The following is a 19245-nucleotide window of genomic DNA, read 5'->3' on the forward strand; positions in this document are numbered from 1 at the left end:
AACAGGCGTTTCAAACGACTGCATGTAGCTGTCGAGGATGGTTGGTGGGCACGAGATGGAGTTTCCCCATGCAGAAAAGCTGGGGAACCGCCTGTGCAGCTACGCCACAGTAGCGGGGCCGCCCAATGGCCTCGGCCAGGGCATGTGAGGTGAGGTGTAGGTGATCCGTAAACCGAAGCCGAACTTCTCCATCTTCGCCATGAATCACTCGGCTTCGCCGCATCCCTATACCTACTATCCTGCACTCCTGCGCGCACTGGACGCTGCCCGCCCGCCGCGCTGTGCCTCTGTCCTGCAACTTTCATGCCCCTGCCTTTTTCCAACATTGCATCACAGCATTGGCCTTGGTTAGCTTGACATGTCAGACTCTGTGGGTAAGATACATGCCCCATTGTTGCCGAGAGCACGCCATCATCTGCCGCCCGGCCACCTCTGGTTTTTGCGATCAAGACCCAACTCGAGACTAATGCCTCTCGCGCCTTCCAGATAGAGTCTTTAGCCATGCTCTCAACACCGTCAACAAGATCCGGATTGGCTCGGAGAAGCCGCCCTCGACCATCCGATTAAAGCTCTATGGACTGTACAAACAGAGCATGGGTACACTATCACCCACCTTGTCCTCCAAGCCAGCGCGATCCTGACGAATGCTCCAGAGGGCGATGTGGACGGCATTATGGAGAGACCAGAGGGCGATACTGAAGAGGCGCACCGGGCTCGCGAGAAATGGTGACTCCAACCACCCGCCAACCTCAACTTTAGAGAACAAACCAGCTGAGACTCGCGTGCTTCACTCAGGGACGCATGGAAGCAGCAAAACGGGCTCTCTCGCACCGAAGCCAAGCGCCGGTACATCGAAACACTGATTGACACCATGCACAAGTACGCGTCGCCCTCGCCCGACGCCCGCGAGCTCGTTGCCGAACTCGAATTCGTCTGGGACCAGGTCAAATCCAACGTCCCCTCGTCGTCGTCGTCGTCACCCCTCCAGACCCTCGGCATGCCCTCCTACCACACCCTCGCCTCTTCGGGCACCACCCCTCACGACTATCCCCCGCCACCGAATCAGCATCTGCCCGGGCGAAGGGGCGGGCAGATGACGGTGCTCTCGCCGCCGCCGCAGGGTGACGAAGACGACGAGGAGGAATTTGTCGATGCCCAAGACTCGCAAGACAATAGCGAACACGCCGACGGCACGCGCGATGCCGCCCCGGCAGCAACGGCGGCAGAGCGCGGTGCCGGGGGGCGACGCAACTCGTCGTCCGTCGCAGCAGACCGCAAATGGCGGCGGCGAGTCGAGGCTACGCTGGTCAAGATGACCACCGAAGTGGCGGCATTGCGCGAGCAGCTCGAGTCGCGGCACCTGTTTGCGCGGTCCCAGCGGCGCAGCTTTGGCGCGTGGATTGGCTGGTTCCTGTGGTTCGTGGTCAAGCTGATTGCGGCAGACATCGTCATCCTTGGGATAATATTGCTTTGGATGCGGCGCAAGAAGGACAGGCGGCTCGAGGGTGCGATCCGCGTCCTGCTGGGGGATGCGGTTGTGCAAATGCAGCGAGTAGGGGGGCAGCAGATGGTGCAGAGCTTAGGGCGTGTCGGGCTAGGGAAACTGACAGGGAGAAAGAGTGTGACGCAATGAGGGCCCTGGGGATCTTTTTACTCATTGGGCTTGCAGGTGGCGTGGTTAAGAGGACGGACGGAGAGATACCACTGTCGCGACTGACGATTGGGTGTTTGAAGTTTTCATTGTTGGGACAGGATGGTTTGGTCGCTCGTGTTTGTTGGCTGCAACAGTCTTGATACTGTGTTCACTGCACCACTATAGATCTTGTAAAGCGGGTCTACATGTCCAGCTTGGTATGAATGATGTCCATAACACGTCTAGAACGCCTGCAGCATCTTAGGAGCATTCAAGGCTGACTGTCACATGTCAATCCTCGACAGGTACCACTCGTGCAGGCTCTCGCTCGATCCAAACCAACATCCATGACGCGCCTAAGAGCCGCAAAGCAAAAACAGACAACCCCGGACTCAAACCACAGACAGCCGAGTCAGACGAAACAGGAGCAGCTGTACAGCCAAGCAGTCGATCCGGCGCGCTGGCTGGCGAACCAGTGGCCCAACTAGACAAGCCGTGTGACGTCGACCACTATCAAAGCGTCATGGTTACAAAAGTGGCCATGGCCAATCCCACACAACGAGCAGCCGAACCGCCTTGATGATGATGATGATGATGATGATGATGATGATGGCAATGATGGTAAAACTGCATCCGCATCTCAATTCCGCATACAAAAGCAGCATGATCACCGATCCATGTGCATCTTGTCCACCCATTTCCGTTTCTCGTCAGGGGCTGTTTACTTGTTGACCGACGCTTGAACTCGTTATGACAGCATGGTGCGTCATCTTACCCGTCTGCATGCCATCTCTGGTGTGCGTGGATGGACAGCAGCAGCGCCGTGTATAAGACGAACAGCGGGAGCCTCCAATCTTGCGTCTTACTTGAACATATCCGTTCCATCAGAGGACACACCTACTTTTTCCTCCCAGCAAAATCGACGTTTACATATCGCCGCCGAAATGCAGTCTGTCAAGAACACCATCGCTGAGAATATCGGCGGCAAGCACACACACTCGCTCGCTGCCAAAGACTCACAATTCTCCATGGACCAGGTGCCCGACCTGTCTGGCAAGGTCGCCGTCGTCACAGGCGGGTCAGAAGGCATTGGCTACGGCTGCACGCACACGCTGCTCTCCAAGAACATTTCCAAGTTGTTCATTGTTTCCATGTCCGAAGACGTCGCTGTCGATGCCGTCAAAGCCATCCGCGAGGAAATGGGCGAAGACGCCGCATCCAAGGTCGAGTGGATTCCCTGCGACCTCAGCGATTGGAAGGCCACGGCCGATGTAGCAGACCAGATTGCCAGCAGTACGGACAGAATCGACATCCTCATCTGCAACGCTGCGCGCGGCATCATGACGACTGAACAGGCGCCGTCCAATGGCATCGACCGCCACATGGCCGTCAATCACTTTGGCCACGCGGTTCTGACGTCGCGACTGCTACACACATTGAAGAAGACTGCGGATTCGGGGAACAAGGTTAGAGTCGTGCATCTGGCGTCAAATCTGCACGAGTCGGCGCCCAAGGAAACCCGGTTCGAGAGCGTTGAGGAGCTGAACAAGGACTTTGGGCCCAACCCTCAATACGGCCGCACCAAGCTGGCGTCGATTCTGTACGCCCGGTATCTAGATGACCATCTGCGGGCACAACACCCCAACATCTTGGTCAACGCCACGCACCCAGGCATTGTGGACACATCGCAGACGAACAAGTGGATACACGAGGCGTATCCATTGGGCGGCTACGGGATGAGTCTTCTTGCGAAGCCGCTCAAGAAGGATATTTTGCATGGCGCTGTTAGCACCATGTTTGCGGCGACGACGACAGAACAGGGCGGGCAGTACATTGCACCCCCTGCCACTGTGGAGCCTGGGAGCCAGATGAGCCAGGATCGAGACTTGAGAGAGAGATTGATGAAGTTGACGCGAGACCTTGTCAAGGAGAAGGCTGGTATAGAGTTGCAGGATTTTTAGAGGACGAGAAAAGAATGCTGAGGAACAATTGTTAGTATCTTTAGCAAAACCAGTAGTATGCTGGAAAGTAAATTTGATATAAGACATATCGTTCTTTGACGGAGAATCAAGCAACAGAAAGGACCGATGCTGAGATGCTAAGCTTTGCTAGCAAGGATCAGCCGAATCTAACGAGTGCGATAGCTTTTTGAGAGAGCACGGCAGAAGTTCCGTAGACAATATGGGCGATCAGGCTCTTGAAGTCGCCGCTGGTGTACGCGACGGGAGTTGACAGTTGAAAAGGACGTTTCTTCTCCCCGAGACAAGAAGCTTCGACGACAAGTCCATCGTCTCATCACCAAACATTCCGTCTTCAAACCCGTGCCGGGATTTGGTCCGAGCGGGCTGGACCATAGCGAAGTGGTTGCTCATGTCGACGGGCGTAGGCCAAAAACATCCAGCGAGACGAACAAAGATCCAGTCAAGCAGATGAGTCGGTTGGAAATTGTGGCGCGTTGGAGTGAAGTGAAAATTTTGGGAGGCACAGCAAGGCGGTTGGTAAATATGGTTCTGTCTGGTCGAGGGCGGGGCCGGTTCGCGCCAAATCAGTGGACAGCCGCCGGAAACAGACAGAGAGCTCTGGCCGCACCCACCGCTCTCCGCACGTGGTCCTCTCCATAACATGCACTGGCCGTCGACAGTCGACCCGACCCAAAGGCGATAAATAATTCTACGCCGCCAGTCGCGTCGTCATTGTACTACCTCGACACAATTCAAAGAGCCCCCCTGTCCCCGCCGCCCGACATGCGTTTTGGCCGAACCCTTCGCCGCACCGTCTACCAGCCATGGGAGGACAAGTACATTGACTACGACAAGCTTAAGCAGCTTCTGCGCGAGGGCGCCTCGGACCAGGGCTCTGACCAAGAGGACGCAGACGACCAGTGGACCGAGGAGGACGAGGGCCGCTTCGTCGACGAGCTCGTCAACGTCCAACTCGAAAAGGTCCACGACTTCCAGAACAAAAAGTACCAGGACCTGCGCGACCGCACCACCAAATGCGAGCAGAAGCTCGAGCCGTTGGCGCTGGCCGTTAGGGAGGGCGACGACGCCGACAACAATGGCGAGGGCAGCGCAAAGGGCAAAAAGGCTGAGCCGTCGGACGAGGAGCGCCGGAGAGTGTCTAATGAGGTGCTGAAGGAGCTGGACACAATCACAAAAGAGGTCAGCGAGCTGGAGCGATATAGTCGCATCAATTATACCGGTTTCTTAAAGGCAGCCAAGAAGCACGACCGCAAGCGTGGTCACATTTACCGCGTCCGTCCTCTGCTGCAAGTGCGCCTGGGAGCTTTGCCCTTCAACAAGGAGGACTACTCGCCATTGTTGATCAGGCTGTCTGCCATGTACTCGTTTGTTCGCCAAAACCTCGAAGGCAAGGAGCAGCGCGACATTTCCTTTTCCGAAGGCCAGTCCGCTGGCGAAAGCTTCACATCTTACAAGTGTAGGTTTGTCGACTGGATTTGATACATTCCCGCTCACATTTCACAGTCTGGGTCCACCCTGAGAACCTCCTCGAGGTCAAAACTGTCATCCTCCGTCGTCTTCCTGTGCTGGTCTACAATCCTCAAACGTCCAAGGTTGCCGAGGGTAACCAACGCGACCCGACCATTACCTCTATATACTTTGACAATCCCAGGTTCTCGTTATATACCGACAAGGTAGAGCATGTTCCTGACGCGTCATCGCTGCGGCTGCGGTGGTATGGTCAGGTTTCGGAGAAGCCAGAAATTTATTTCGAGAAAAAGACGATCAAGGAGGGCGATGCCAGCGAAGAGCTGCGATTCCCTATCAAGGAAAAGTACATACAGGCGTTCCTTCGCGGCGAGTACCACATGGAAAAGAGCATCGACAAGATCAAGAGGACCATGGGCGAGCATGACCACAAGGCCGAGGAGCTTCAAAAGAGTGCCGAAGCTATCCAAACGTTTATCAAGGAGAAGGAGCTCCAACCGGTCCTCAGGGCGAACTACACCCGCACCGCCTTTCAGATTCCTGGAGATGACAGGGTCCGGATATCCCTGGATACTGATCTGGCGCTCATCCGCGAAGATGCCATCGACGCCGACAGGCCCTGCCGTGATCCCGAGGACTGGCACCGCAGGGACATTGACGACGCTCAAATGGAGTACCCCTTCAGCGGCATTCGCAAGGGTGAAATCAACCGCTTTCCCTTTGCACTTCTCGAAATCAAGATCAAGGGCCGCAAGGACTACGAATGGATTTCGGACCTGATGGCCTCGCATCTCGTCAAGGAAGCCCCGCGCTTTTCGAAATTCGTCCACGGTGTTGCGCAGCTGTTTGAGGACCAAGTCAACACGTTCCCCTTTTGGCTCTCCGAGCTCGAGACCGACATTAGACGTGACCCCCATGAAGCCTTCGAAGAGGAGCAAGAGCGCAAAGCAAAGGCAGCCGAGGACGAATTCGCTGTCGGCTCCCTCTTTGGCAACCGCGCGTCGCCCTTCCGTGCCTCTGTCAGCTCCCCCGTTGGCTCGCCTGCTGGGGGTCACTCGCTGTCCAAGTACAAGTCTCCATCTGGTAAGGCTACCATCGAGGACACACGACGCGCCTCGCTCGCGGCCGCCACCGCCCAAAGTCCGAGCACCAGACCCGAAGTAGACCACGAAGATTCGGATTCGGATGCTGGCCAAGAAGTCACGACGACGGGTGGCGAGGGCAACACGACATCACCTGCCGGCCTGCGCGCCCTGTTCCCTTCCTTTTCCTACTCCAAGTATGCGCAACGGCACCGCGCCGGCGGCGCAGCCAACCTGCCGCCCGGCGTCCGCGACCCAGGCCTGTGGATCAAAGACCAAGGTCCGGTGCGCGTCGAAGCCAAGGTGTGGCTCGCAAACCAACGCACCTTTATCAAATGGCAGCACGTAACAATCTTGCTGGCGACGCTAAGCTTGGGCCTATACAACGCGGCAGGCGAGGGCAACCAGGTCGGCCGTGTGCTGGCAATCGTTTACACCATCGTCGCCCTGTTCGCCGGCGTGTGGGGCTACGCTATGTACATGTATCGCAGCCGGCTCATCCAGCAGCGCAGCGGCAAGGACTTTGATAACGTCTTGGGTCCCATTGTCGTCTGTGTCGGATTGGTCGTGGCGCTATTGTGCAATTTTGGATTCAAGGTGAGTCAGTTCTGAGCTAACCTATACTTTCTCACTCATCCTGCAAACTCCATCTCTCTCGTCCTCTTCTTGCTCTTCACCTGATTTCTTCGCCGCAATTCCATGTAAGAATTCCAGCTAATCACGCCTCCGTCGTCGCCCGCAGTACAATGCCATGCTGTCAGAGAAGCACCGCCAGCACGACCAACCGCCCGCCTCGCACAACGGCACCACGTCCGCTCTCGTCTCCGCTGCCGTGAGCGCCTCGGCCCAGGTCTTGTTTGGCGCTGGAACGGACGAGCTGTGAGACAGATGCTCATTTTTTGTTGTCCATCCATTCATCCATCCATTCACACGTCGTACCCGTTAGTTCGTCTGTATCGATCAACCAATCACTAGTAAAAATACATGTGCAAGTGTAGACAGGAAGGGAGAAAGGGAGGGAGGCACTCGCAACATCCATAAGCCGACTTCTGTCCCTGTGTTGGTCGCCTGGACTGAGCAGCGCAGGGCAGGGCACTTGTCCATTTTCTCGGGCACAAAGAGGAGAAGAGAGCGAGCGAGCCAGATCGCTGTCCCATTATTGCTCTCTTGTCTGTCTTGTATAAATTTGTATCCCACTTGTTTGTTTGCGGTTGCAGTCGTCTTCTTGCTCTTCCTCTCCCGTCGCGTCCAACGTTCATCTGTCTTTCTGTCTCCCCGCCGCGTCGTCGTTGGAATGACAGCTGTGGTGGTGTAGCATAGTAGTGAGGCGGTGGTAGGATTGGATGGCACGTTTTGAGCAAGCTGCGCGCCGGCCGCAGGGTTGGGATTACTGTTGTTGTTGTTGTTGTTGTTGTTGTTCTTGGTATACACACATACATACATGTATATGTATATATATATACATATATACCTACATACATATATACGTACATATATATATCTAGATACTAATTCTCCCTCTCCCTAATACTTTTTCTTCTCAGTCTTTTGTGCGTACATCTATCTCTATGCAAGCACGTGCATACTTCTAAGTGTACATCTATCCATAGCTCCATTCGACCAATTTCTGTCTGTCTCCTTGTTGTGCAGAGGATGGATGGACTTTTGAACAGTGCATGTCGTTGCGATGGACGACGAGATGCGTTGGTTACTAGACGTGATCTACTGGTTGGTCGGAATAGGTACGTTGCTCGGGTAAGAGCGTGTGTCCGTGGAGATGTAGGTCAGTGTGCTGGAAGACGATGGGCAGAAGGAAGAATTATTGTGGATTGATCGTGGAAGAAGATGTGCGACGTGCAAGTAGCAGTTTTGTTTGTATGTGTGTGGTGGAGTGTAGGTACTACTATGCGGCAAATAATGCGATGCGCTATAACAACCAACCAACCCCTGGACCCCCAAAGGACGAAGCTCTAACCAATCTAATCATCAAGAACCATCAATGCAGAAGAGATTTCGTCACGTCATGTCATATATTCCCATTCCCATTCCCTACCTGCCTCAGCCAGACCAATCAACAGTCCATTACAGCCCGCCCTCCCTCTCCCACGCTTTGCGGCCCGCAATCCACGTCTGCAAGACCTCACCCTCATCACTGAGGACGACGAGATCAGCCCTGCGACCCTGCTTGAGCACGCCAACGCCAGGGCCGCCCTTGCCGCTGGCGGCGCTGCCCAGCGCCGGCGGCATGCCGGGGACCTCGAAGCCGTCGACGCCCATGAACGCGGCCACGTTCTCGGTGCAGCAGCGGACGGCCTCGGCGACGCTGCACCCCGTCCACGCCATGAGGTTACGGACGGACTGGGCCAGCGAGATGGTCGAGGAGGAGGAGGAGGAAGAGGCCGAGGCCGGGTCGGCGCTGCTGACCAGCATGGCGCGCGACTGGTTGGCGCGGAAGAGGAGCGCCGCTGTGCTCGGCGAGACGTGCGCTCCGTCGGCGACGAGACCGTAGAATGGCGGTTGCGGGTCGCTGGAGGGCGGAATCGTGACGAGGCCGACGAGGCTGTCGTCGCCGCCAGCGCGCCAGTTCATGGTTGGCATTGATGAGGCGGAGAGACCAGTTGCGCCGGCCGCCAGGGCCGAAATGCCGGTTAAGAAGGCACTTTCCTTGACGCTGCCCGAGCCTTCACTCTGGGGCGCGAGGGAGACGGTGAGGGAGGCGTTGCGCAATGAGGGTATCAGGGGCGTGGTGGAGGCCGAGGGTGAGAGGGTGAGGTGCTTGAGAGAAGGAGGAGGCGAGGGACCGACGAGAATCGGGGTCTGGCGCAGATCAGGGTTGTAGGCGTGTGCGCCGAGGACTGTTGCGCCCTGGAAGCTGGGATGGGCCTTGGGATTCAATGAGGGGAGGATCTACACGGAGTGTCAGTTTGAGAAATTGTCAATTGACGCATGGAGTTCATCGTAGCGTGAGGACCGAAAAGAGCAGGCTGAAAACGAACGAAGAAAGTAAAAAAGAAGCTGCACAGCATGTTGAATGAGATTGATTTCCCATTGGTTGCTTCTTGCAAAATTGAAGCATTCAGACGTCACTCTGGCGTACCTGCTGGAAAGTGTCCGGAGCGACAGTTGGTATGGTTGCCCAGAATCCAGTAACACCTTGTGTAAGGTAGTACTCGGCGGTGCTCTGAAGCTTTTGGTCATATTCTTGTTGGTTCTCGAAATCTGTGAAGCGGAATCCATTGGCGCCGTAGGTCTGAAGCTCGAGAAATCCTGGAGCAACAATGTGTCCTTCCAGATCACAGATATCACCGCCTATGTAGCCAGTACGGTAGAGGATGCGGCCCGTCTCTTCTGAAATGACGAGATGGTCATCGACCAGCTGGCCATTGAGACAGTAGCGGCAATTGGTGAGGAGGGTGAACTGATTGTCGGTCATTATGGCACAGCGGTAGAGAGCGGAGAGGGGAGTAGGGGAAGACGGGAGATATAAACAGCGGCAATGGTGATGGAGAGCCGTCGGCACTTACATTTGCATCGAGGTAAGGTACAAGTCTGCGGCTGGTAGGTAGTAAGCAGTCAGCAACAGCAACTGAGGTGAAGTCTAGACTAGACTGCACGGCAGGGACCGGGAGGGTCCTTGGCGCCGATCTCCCTGGGCACTCGCAGTGGACGGCCCGGGAGGCCCCCGCCTATGACGCATTAGCTCTAGCAGCAAACAAGTAGCAAGGTACTAAGGTACCTACCTACCTGCCTTAGGAAATGTTCCTTCGACCCAACCACGCCAACCTTCGATTGCTTCTCCAAAACACGTCCCATACCCGACCATCAGTGGTGGCAGTGGCTTCCATCACATCCATCTTTCCCTCCGCCAGCCTGGTGAGGCGAGGAGCTGGCCTGAGGTGGTGGACCACGCGTCGCGTCGCTGCAAGCTCCATGCTTCATAACACGCAAGCAGCTTGGCCTGCACTGCCCTTGGCGGCCTCAGCCGAGTCCAAACAGGACGTGACCCCCCGGACGTGATGCTGCGGTGCGACACGCAATCATGGTGTTGGGCGGTGCTGGTGGTGCTGGGTGGGTAGGAGGTGAGGTGGCTTTGTGCTTGTTTGCCCGGTCGACGCGCCCTGGCGTGCCCCATGATGTCATGGCAATCGCTGCAGGCGCTGCCCTGATCAGGATCCCGTGCAGCCCTTTCAACTTGAATGTCCATAACTGCCTCGACTCCCGTTGCCGCTGCTCGGCGCTTTCATCTACACCACAACCGCTGCTGACTGCCCTCCATTGGTCTTCCTACCCCGCCTCCAGAGGCTTCACCAGCCTTCTGAACACCCTCGCCAGCTCGCTCTTTCAACACTGCGCTTCCACGTCATCATGGCCGACCAGTTGCAACAGCACGCCCCGGGCGGCCACTATTCCGGCAACAATCGCATTCCCACGGTCAGGAAGTTCATCGACGCCCTCGACAAGGACAAGGCAGAACGCGACAAGGCCATTGATGAGCGGCGCGAGCTCGTCACAGACGGGACCACCCCGCATCCAGGAAATCAGACCCACAAGAAAGAACATCAGAAGACGGTTACCGACCCCACCACAGGAAGGGAGGTCGTCATTGAGAATGCCGACAAGCACATGATGGGCTTGGTCGAAAACCCTCAGGTAAGCGTCGCCCAACCCATCCTGGACACACGTGTACTAACCCTGCCAGCTCTCCGTGCCCAATGCCAATCTGGGGAAAGACGCTCCCATCAAGACCGAGTCTTCGCAGCCGTATGACCAGTACAAAGAAAATCAGGATGTCACTGCTCCTCCGGATCCAGTTGCCGAAGGCACTACATCCGATGTTCCCATTCATGGCGAGAAAACAAACATTCTTTTTCACCCGACTCCGTCAGTCAGCTACGAGCCATACTTTGTGACCATTCAAAAGCAAGCCGGAGGCCTTTGCGCCGGTGTCGTGATTGCCATTGTCATGATTGGAAAAATGTTCGGAGGTTCGCTGTTGGGCCTCATTCCCTTGGGCGCTTGCATTGCATCGGGCGTTTGGTTGTGGGCGAAGGAAGTCGTGCGGAGAGGTAGAGAACTGGAATGGCATAGCGAAAGGACCCGCGGCCAAACTGTGAGGCAAATCCTCCATCCTGCCGAATCAGCGCTAACTCCGCTAGGCCACTGCGAACCTTCTTCCCGAGTCTGTCGAGTGGATGAACACTCTGCTTGAAATCGTGTGGGGCCTAATCAACCCGGACATGTTCCAGAGCGTTGCAGACACCATCGAAGATGTCATGCAAGCTTCTGTTCCTGGCGTCATTGAGAATGTCCGCGTCTCGGAGATCAACCAAGGAAGCAATCCCATTCGCATCCTCAGCATGCGAGCGCTCCCCGACTCGCAAATGCAGGACATGAAGAAGGCCATTCACGAGGAGAACAAGAACACAAAAGACCCCCAGGAAGCGGCTGCCGACGAAGAGGGCGGTGACTACTACAACCTCGAGGTTTCGTTCGCATACCACGCGAAACCATCTGGCAGCAGCGCCTCGGAAAAGGCGAAGAACATGCACATGGCCCTCGTCTTCTATCTTGGTGTCAAAGGTCTTTTCGGGGTACCTTTGCCCATTTTTGTCGAACTGCAGGGACTCGTTGGCACCGTCCGCCTTCGCTTGAACATGACTCCAGAACCTCCTTTCCTCAAGACTCTGACTTTCAGCCTGATGGGGCTGCCTCATATTGAAGCTGGTTGCATTCCCATGATGCAAAAGGGGGTTAATATCCTCAATCTGCCCCTCATTTCAAACTTCGTCAACTACGCCATTGGAGCGGCTGCGAGCATGTACGTTGCTCCAAAGTCAATGTCTCTTGACCTGAGGGCGATTCTCCAAGGCGATGATATCACCAAAGATGTTCGCGCTCTTGGTATACTCTGGATTCGCATCCACAGAGCCACTGGCCTCAGCAAGCAAGACAAGCGTGGAAGTTCGTATGGTGGCAGTGACCCCTACATCACTTTGACTTTCTCCAAGTACGGCAAGCCCATGTACTGCACACGAGTCATCACCGATGACCTGAACCCCATTTGGGAGGAGACGGCCGCACTTCTAGTCACGCCAGAGTTGATCAAAGCCGATGAAAATTTGAGTGTCGAGCTCTGGGACTCTGACCGTCACAGTGCTGATGACATTGTCGGCAAAGTAGAGCTCTCGATGCAAAAGATGATTCAGCACCCGGGCAAGATGTACCCGCAGGTGAGCAAGCTGGCCGGCATGGACGCTGACAGCAGCATGCCTGGAGAGCTCCACTGGGAGGTCGGCTACTTCGGCAAGCCCAAATTCCGCCCTGAGCTCAGGACAGACGGCAAGAACAAGAATGTTGATCCAAAGCTCCGGGACAATCCAGAATTCCAAGATGAAAAGGGAGTCACCAACACGGAAGAAGACGATGCTGTACAGCACACTCCGCCGGATCCTCTCTGGCCGAGCGGTATCGTCAGTGTTGTCGTCCACCAGATTGTCAACCTTGAGCTGGATAATGTCAAGGGAACGTCTGGCAGTCGCAAGGGACGAGAGTTTGAACCGGCCAAGACTTACGGCGAAAACTCCAAGCAAGAAGGAGGCAACCTTCCCAACAGCTATTGTACCATTCTTCTGAATGACGAACTGGTGTACCGGACACGATCCAAGGCAGTTAGTAGTCAGCCAATTTTCAATGCGGGCACTGAGCGCTTCATCCGCGACTGGCGCTCTGGCATTGTCACCGTCACTGTTCGTGACCAGCGCCACAGAGAGCACGATCCGATTCTGGGCATAGTTCCTCTCAAGCTGACCGATATTCTCGAGTCGAGTTCGCAGGTGACTCGCTGGTATCCCCTTGATGGCGGTATTGGCTTTGGTCGCATCCGTATCTCCCTGCTCTTCCGCAGCGTAGAGACGCGCCTGCCGCCAAATCTTCTTGGCTGGGATGTTGGAACGTTTGAATTCTGTTCTGAACGCATCCAGGCTCATGGATATCAGCACCACGCCAAGCTCAGGATGCGGACTGGCGGTTCGACGGCAAAAGTGCCACGCACCGAGGCCCATCAGCTTGAAGGTGGGGACGGTGTTTATTGGGATATTACGCAGGAGGATGGCCAGAAAGAAGTCCGCCTGCCAGTCAAGTATCGATACCGCTCCCCCATCGTCTTCGAATTCCACGTCAGCGGCAAACGCAAGCCTGATGCCCATGCTGTCGTGTGGCTTCAGCATCTGATCGACAACGAAAACACAGAAATCGATATTCCCATCTGGCAATGCACGAATCCGGCACGACTGACCTTGAACTACATTACCGAGAACAACTGCAACGGTGAGCCTGGTCTCGAGGATCTCAAAGAAGTTGGACGGCTGCGGTTCAGTGGTCGTTTCAAGGCTGGAATGGATGAAAGCCATGAAGCCTTTATCATGGACAACGACTCGCGTGAGACGTACGAGACGTGGGAAGCCTGTATAGCTGAAGGCGTGAGGCAGCGCCGTGTTGACAAGGAACTTCCGGAACGCATCCAACAGCTGCACGAGAGGTCTCTAACCTCTGGCCGCGATGTTCTCAAGGCAGCAACCGAAGAAGATAAGGGCAAATGGCTCAGCAGAGATGGTACCGACTGGTCTGGCGCGTTCGGCTCGGATCCAAAGGCATTTATGGATTCGAAGGGCCGCAAGCGTCGCGAACCAGGCAAGGAGCCGCCTCTCCACGACCCGAACCATCCATCGAGCGACGAGGACCACGAATCCGACTTTGACGAAGACTACCGGCCCTCCTCATCGTCAACGGACCCAGATCTCGGCTTACAAGACGCGGACAACATGAACCAGCAAAACGGCCATCGACGGGACACGTCTTCGACGTCTTACACGCCGTCGACCAACGCAAGCACCGCCGAAGGCCGACCAAGCACGTCATACACGTCCACATCCGACGTCAACTCCTCCCCAACGTCGTCCATGGCCACCAACACCAACACGTCGACGGCGTCGGTCAACCGGCAGAACCGTCGCACCGAGGCCCGCAAGCAGCGCGGTCTGATGCAGTGGCGCCCAGCGCGCAATGTCAAGTTCGCCAAGGACGAGTCCATCATTGGCATGCGCAAGCTGAAGAATATGGTGACGGGACAGTTGGATGGGAGGAAGCCCGGGGTTGAGACGGAGACGGGTAATTGATTGGTTTCTTCACTTTTCTTTCTCTTTCCTTTCTTCTCCTTTCTTATCATATGGATGTGGCGTTGTGTACGTGGTCGGGGACTCTTGGTATCAGTTAGCTGGGTGGATGGTAGTGGGAGGGGGATTCATTGCATAACGTGGTAGCGTTCTGGTCTGCTGGTTGGTATGGGTGATGGATGGCCAGGCGATAGGGTAATGACATGTCTTGAGTTTTTCTGTATTGTAGTTGATGTATTATTGCATGTCAGAATTGCTGTTCCGAACATTTCTACGTTTTGTGCAGTGCAGTGGCATTGAAAGAGCAACAAGGTACGATGGTACTCTCCTTACGACTCGCACACCTTCAGACCGTCTTAGTCTTTTTTCATTAAAATCACGGACTCACCCACACAAAACCCCCTCCCTCACCCTCCTGCTCCATCATCCGTCCTTTTTCTCCTCACCTCACTCCCCCAAAACCCTCCTCTAAATCTCCTCCATTTCCTCCGCAAACTCATCAACAACATCAAAATCGCCAACCTCCACCCTCTCCGGCCGCACAAAGACGCCGCAGTTGGGCTTGCAGGTAAAGTAGCGCGTGCCACCTTTGACGGAGCCGTCGTTGCGGCCGGTGGGCTCGTCGAGCTCGACGCCGACCCAGGGTCCGTAGGGGGGTGGCAGCTCTGGGATGCGGCCGACGAAGCGCACCGTGCCGCGGCGGCCGTCGGTCGAGGCGGGGAGGAGTTGGATGCGCGAGGCGGGGTGGATGCCTGGGGGTGGGTAGGGGGTGTTAGTGGTGGGTGGGTTCGTTGGATGATGGGCGGAGAGTGAAGTAAAATTGAAAATGGGAGGGCAAAGGGAAATAAAGCAAAGGAAGCAGACGCAAGCATGCATACCTCTCTCCTCGACCTCGCGCTCGAGGGCCTTGACCTTTTGCTCCTCGATGCTGGGGGCGTTGGGGTCGAAGCGGCCGAGCTTCTGGTTGCGCTTCCAGGCTAGCACGCTGTCGGTGCGCGTCTCGTATTCTGCTTCGGGCATGACGTATTTTTGGACAGACGAGACGTCGGTAAAGTCTGTTCGCGCCGCGGCGGGACGCGTGTCGTTGACCTGGAGAAGGAGGGCAAGTGTTAGCTGGACGTTTTGCGGGTGAGTGGTGCTTGTGGTGCTTGGGATGGTGAGGTTGGGCATTGTGGAATCTGTGGTTAGTCTCTGCAGATGTCTATGTTTGGGCGTGGTCAATTAGCAGGAATGGGATCATGTTGGTATGCGTAACAGACAGTGGACAAGTCAAAAGAGAAGTTGGAATAAGATCATCTTGGCAAGCTTGATAGGTTGTCCACGGCTCAAATGAGACCTGGGCACGCTCGGCGCATGGTCGACAGAGCTCGAACGACGGCATGGGTTGGACGCCAGGCTGTCGAAAAGGGCCACCAGGGATCCATCAGGTCCATGATTCAAAACACTCTTTCAACCTCACAGGCCCCAATGCGGAAGTCCATGTCTCGGCAGTGTGCAGCTTGAGGCGCAGACCATGTTTCCAATTGCTGGGTCCAGCTACGATCCACCGGGACGACGACGGGACCGAAGCAGCAATAAGCAACCAAATAATATGGAACTCAGGGGGTGTTGGCCCCCGAAAAAAAAAAAAAAAAAAAAAAATTGAAAAAGACGAACGACATATGGGCGGAGGCATGTTCTTTTTTTGAATTTTTGGGGAAATGCGAGCGGCCAGGTACATGAACCATGGCGGTTCGTGCGATGACGTTTGGCCGGGATGGGTGGGAGATTTTCGAGGGGCGCGGATCCTCAGATCAGCCCTCTCCCCGGCGCCTGGTCGACCCACGGGCAAAAAAGCAGCGAGCGTTGCAAAAGCAGAGGACGCTGGCCAAAAGCAGCAGGATTGCTGACTCGGGGCGCTCTGACAGGGGTTACGCTTTGGGCATCGTGCCACGACCAGCACCATGGCACATGATATTCGAGGGGGGGGGGGGGGGGGGGGGGGGGGGGGGGAAGAGGGGCAAAAGAAAGTTGCGATGTTGCACTCACGTAGATCTCAGCATAAGGCTGGAGGGGGAAGGAGGAAAGCTGTGTCGTATCCTCGTCGGCGGCCTCAATGGGGATCGGTTGCTGGGAGCCGATGCGCAGGCTGAGGGATTGGGTCGAGGCCGGGATGCCCGTTACAGGCTCGAGGCGCGTCTTGAGGTTGGCAATGGACCATGACGGCGTAATGCGGCGCTCGCTAGCAGAGTTGGGGGATGAGATGAGCAGAGGCACATCGTGGGCGGACTGAAGCGACATGTTGGATGGGGGTTCGCGAGTGGTTGGTGGTTGGTGTTGAGGTCGGTCGACACCGACAGGGCGGCACGCGCTCCGGACGCCGATCTGAACAGCAAAGCGAGACGAGACGCCCACTCGACTGCAACCCAACCACCAACCACCAACCACCAACAAGAACAAGACAACGACGACGACGACGGCGGCGGCTGCACCCAGCAGCACCGCCTCCGCCTCCGCCGCAGTATATTGCGAGATTGCCGCGGCTCTGGCGGCGCCATCAAATCGAGTTCCCCGTCGGTTCGGCCCTATAGCGCGCCAGCAGCTCTTGACAGCCATGCTCTCCCTGTCTCTTTGCATGCCAGCTGGCAAGGCCCTCCCCGGTCACGACGACGCTGGACCTGCTCTCACCTACGGACGTACTGGCATCCTCACCGCCCATTTCCCGTCTGGACACGACAGCAGACGACCGGCCTGCGTCATACCCCGGATCTGTACCGAAAGAGACTTCAACTTCATCGTCATCCTTGGGGGCGCCTGAAACTCCCTGGTCGCTGCTAGGCCCACGTGCATCTCTGCTGTAGGGACATGCCATGTTACTTTCAACTCCATCTCATCGCAAATCCGTCCGTCCTGCCTCAAGCTGCCCGCCTGCCCTGCGCGACTCCGTCCCGTACGCTCCAACCTGTACGCCGTGGCTGTAGCCGCACGCAATCCATGCCGCCTACCGCGCCTGTCTGTCCCCATGCCTCACCCTTTAGGCCGCAACTACATCCCACTCCAACCTGCGCGTGCCCCTTTCCGTCCGTCTCTACCCACAGCACCACGCCCGTCACGCCACATGAGCACCCGCCGGCCCAGATAGCAACGTGTTCCTGGCCTCCATAACATGGCGTTCCTGCTCACGTGGGGAGACAGCTGCCAAAGTTGCACCGCGCATCTGCCCGTCTGTGAACAGAAATTGTCACTTTGGCCACGGCTACGAGCGTCCGCAGAACGTCCTGTTTCACCGCTCTTATGTATCTCCAAGGATTCCATCAAGTCACCTCTCGCAGACACATTCCAAACTCTCCCCACTCATCTCTAACCACTGATTTTCTGGTACCGAACCACTGCCGGGGCCACCATCTGCCGGCCCTCACTTGCTGGGATCTGTCTGCAAAAAAAAGGTTGTGCAGATCTTCGTCCCCAATGCTGCGCCAGGTCATCAAGCCTGCGCCGTTCTTACAGTGTGAAAAAAAAGAGAAAAAAAAAAAAAAAAAAAGGCCCAAGACTTCCTTCAGGCGCATCCCTGGAGCAGTTCACCGCTCAACTCTTACCGATGACTGGTTGCCTTGAGAAGCTGTCAAAACTCGACCTTTAGGTGTCCACCTTCTATTTGCCTCTTTTTTTTTTTTTTTTTTTTTTTCCCTTCGGTTGACCTTGCCAGAAGTTTTTTTCAAAGCCACTATCCTTTTCTTGTCCGGCCAAAGCCGTGGCTTGGGGACTCTGCCATTTGGTCTGCGCCGGCTTTGCAGCCCCGTAGTCAAGACACGTCATCACACGTCTGCCTGCAGCTTGTCCGAAGCCTGCCATGCCTTTCCTTCACCCTCTGCCATGTCCGGATCCAGTGATCCTTGAAATAGTACCCGTGGTTGATCCCAGGAGGTGCTTACTGTGTGGCGCCGCCCATCATGCATGAACATCGTTGCCCAGCAGTTTGATTAGGAACAAATTTTCCGCCCGCCTGGTCGCATGTTCCCTTCTTTTTGGCTTCCGCCGTTGGCGTGGGCGGTTGCTTTTTCGCACCTAATACACTTGCGTGCACAACAGCCACGATTGGCCGTCAACACAAGTCAACCCCTATGACCGGGGGCCCTTGATCGCCTTCCCAAATAGCACATGACGGGTAGCGAGTAAGAGTGCAGAATGGGCCTACAAAGACGTAGTTGGTCGTTGCGTACCCTCGCATTCGGAACTTTTCGACCTCGACTCATTTGCTTCGCCACCAACTGCGTTCGAAGCCCATCTTGCTGCGGGGCCAGCGGGTTGTCTTGCTTACAGATCTTCCTGCGCGTCAAGCTTAGTCTCCCCAAGTCCTTCAGCCTCGCCAAGCTTCGTTCAAAACTTCTACCGCTGTATCTACGTGGTCACATCTACAACTGACCCGATCCCGCCGTTCAAGACGCCAAACATCCGGCCCGTACCTCGAGGGTTCCCCCGCCAAGGAGACCCCGAAACCGCTGAAATTCCAACCCTCGACCCTCACCATCTTCGCTTCGACTTGTCCATCTCCCAGGGGCTCCTCAGTTTAGCCGACTGCGATCCGAGCCTGTTCCATCTCAATCACCTCGAGACTGATGCGAGAGTGCACTTTTGGCTAACAAGAAAACTTACGCGTTGCTTCGGAGCGCCGAGGAACCCTGTCGACTGTCTTGATTGCTTGGTGGGCTGGCCTTCTCTGGAGGCCAGCCTCAACAGAGCTTCACCCTGGATATCGCCTCGCTGCTCGAGTCGCGAGACTCTCGCGACTCCGAGTCCCCGCGAGCTAACAAGACTTCCACATCTGGAACCTCAGGTGGAGCAGGATCTTTTGCGTCGCAACATCCAGGCGCAAGACCTCCACCACTGCCGCCGCAGCCTACGCTGCCACCTGTTGCTTCCTATGCGACTCC

General features: G+C 56.1%; 6 protein-coding genes across 6 annotated transcripts; 4 read left to right on the forward strand and 2 right to left on the reverse strand.

Annotated features, from left to right (window-relative positions):
* Window positions 1–165: 165 nt before the first annotated feature.
* On the forward strand, window positions 166–1927 carry IWZ02DRAFT_458930 (acyl CoA binding protein-domain-containing protein). Its single transcript, XM_066768051.1, has 4 exons — window positions 166–374; window positions 487–597; window positions 654–726; window positions 796–1927. Exons 1-4 carry the CDS (start codon window positions 359–361, stop codon window positions 1631–1633), a joined length of 1038 nt encoding a protein of 345 aa, XP_066619909.1. The 5' UTR covers window positions 166–358; the 3' UTR covers window positions 1634–1927.
* Window positions 1928–2577: 650 nt separating this feature from the next.
* On the forward strand, window positions 2578–3594 carry IWZ02DRAFT_383162 (retinol dehydrogenase 12; the record flags this gene model as incomplete). Its single annotated transcript, XM_066765261.1, has 1 exon — window positions 2578–3594. One exon carries the CDS (start codon window positions 2578–2580, stop codon window positions 3592–3594), a length of 1017 nt encoding a protein of 338 aa, XP_066619910.1.
* Window positions 3595–3986: 392 nt separating this feature from the next.
* Window positions 3987–7091, forward strand: IWZ02DRAFT_55534 (VTC domain-containing protein). The gene is made up of 3 exons (XM_066770886.1): window positions 3987–5071; window positions 5119–6761; window positions 6907–7091. Exons 1-3 carry the CDS (start codon window positions 4378–4380, stop codon window positions 7045–7047), a joined length of 2478 nt encoding a protein of 825 aa, XP_066619911.1. The 5' UTR covers window positions 3987–4377; the 3' UTR covers window positions 7048–7091.
* An 891-nt stretch (window positions 7092–7982) lies between these two features.
* IWZ02DRAFT_476757 (n-acetylglucosamine-6-phosphate deacetylase-like protein) lies at window positions 7983–10274 on the reverse strand. Its single transcript, XM_066769033.1, has 4 exons — window positions 9909–10274; window positions 9689–9850; window positions 9262–9582; window positions 7983–9071 (listed from the first exon to the last, which is right to left on the reverse strand). The coding sequence occupies exons 1-4, from the start codon at window positions 9975–9977 to the stop codon at window positions 8247–8249; spliced, it is 1377 nt and encodes a 458-aa protein (XP_066619912.1). The 5' UTR covers window positions 9978–10274; the 3' UTR covers window positions 7983–8246.
* An 81-nt stretch (window positions 10275–10355) lies between these two features.
* Window positions 10356–14540, forward strand: IWZ02DRAFT_55539 (uncharacterized protein). The gene is made up of 3 exons (XM_066770887.1): window positions 10356–10814; window positions 10864–11274; window positions 11321–14540. The coding sequence occupies exons 1-3, from the start codon at window positions 10530–10532 to the stop codon at window positions 14336–14338; spliced, it is 3714 nt and encodes a 1237-aa protein (XP_066619913.1). The 5' UTR covers window positions 10356–10529; the 3' UTR covers window positions 14339–14540.
* Window positions 14541–14803: 263 nt separating this feature from the next.
* Window positions 14804–16615, reverse strand: IWZ02DRAFT_471217 (CAP Gly-rich domain-containing protein; the record flags this gene model as incomplete). The annotated part of the gene is made up of 3 exons (XM_066768851.1): window positions 14804–15087; window positions 15214–15424; window positions 16364–16615. The coding sequence occupies 3 exons, from the start codon at window positions 16613–16615 to the stop codon at window positions 14804–14806; spliced, it is 747 nt and encodes a 248-aa protein (XP_066619914.1).
* Window positions 16616–19245: the final 2630 nt, after the last annotated feature.

The sequence above is a fragment of the Phyllosticta citriasiana genome (assembly GCF_038021145.1).
Source record: "Phyllosticta citriasiana strain CBS 120426 chromosome Unknown IWZ02scaffold_12, whole genome shotgun sequence".
Classification (NCBI taxonomy): Eukaryota; Fungi; Ascomycota; class Dothideomycetes; order Botryosphaeriales; family Phyllostictaceae; genus Phyllosticta; species Phyllosticta citriasiana.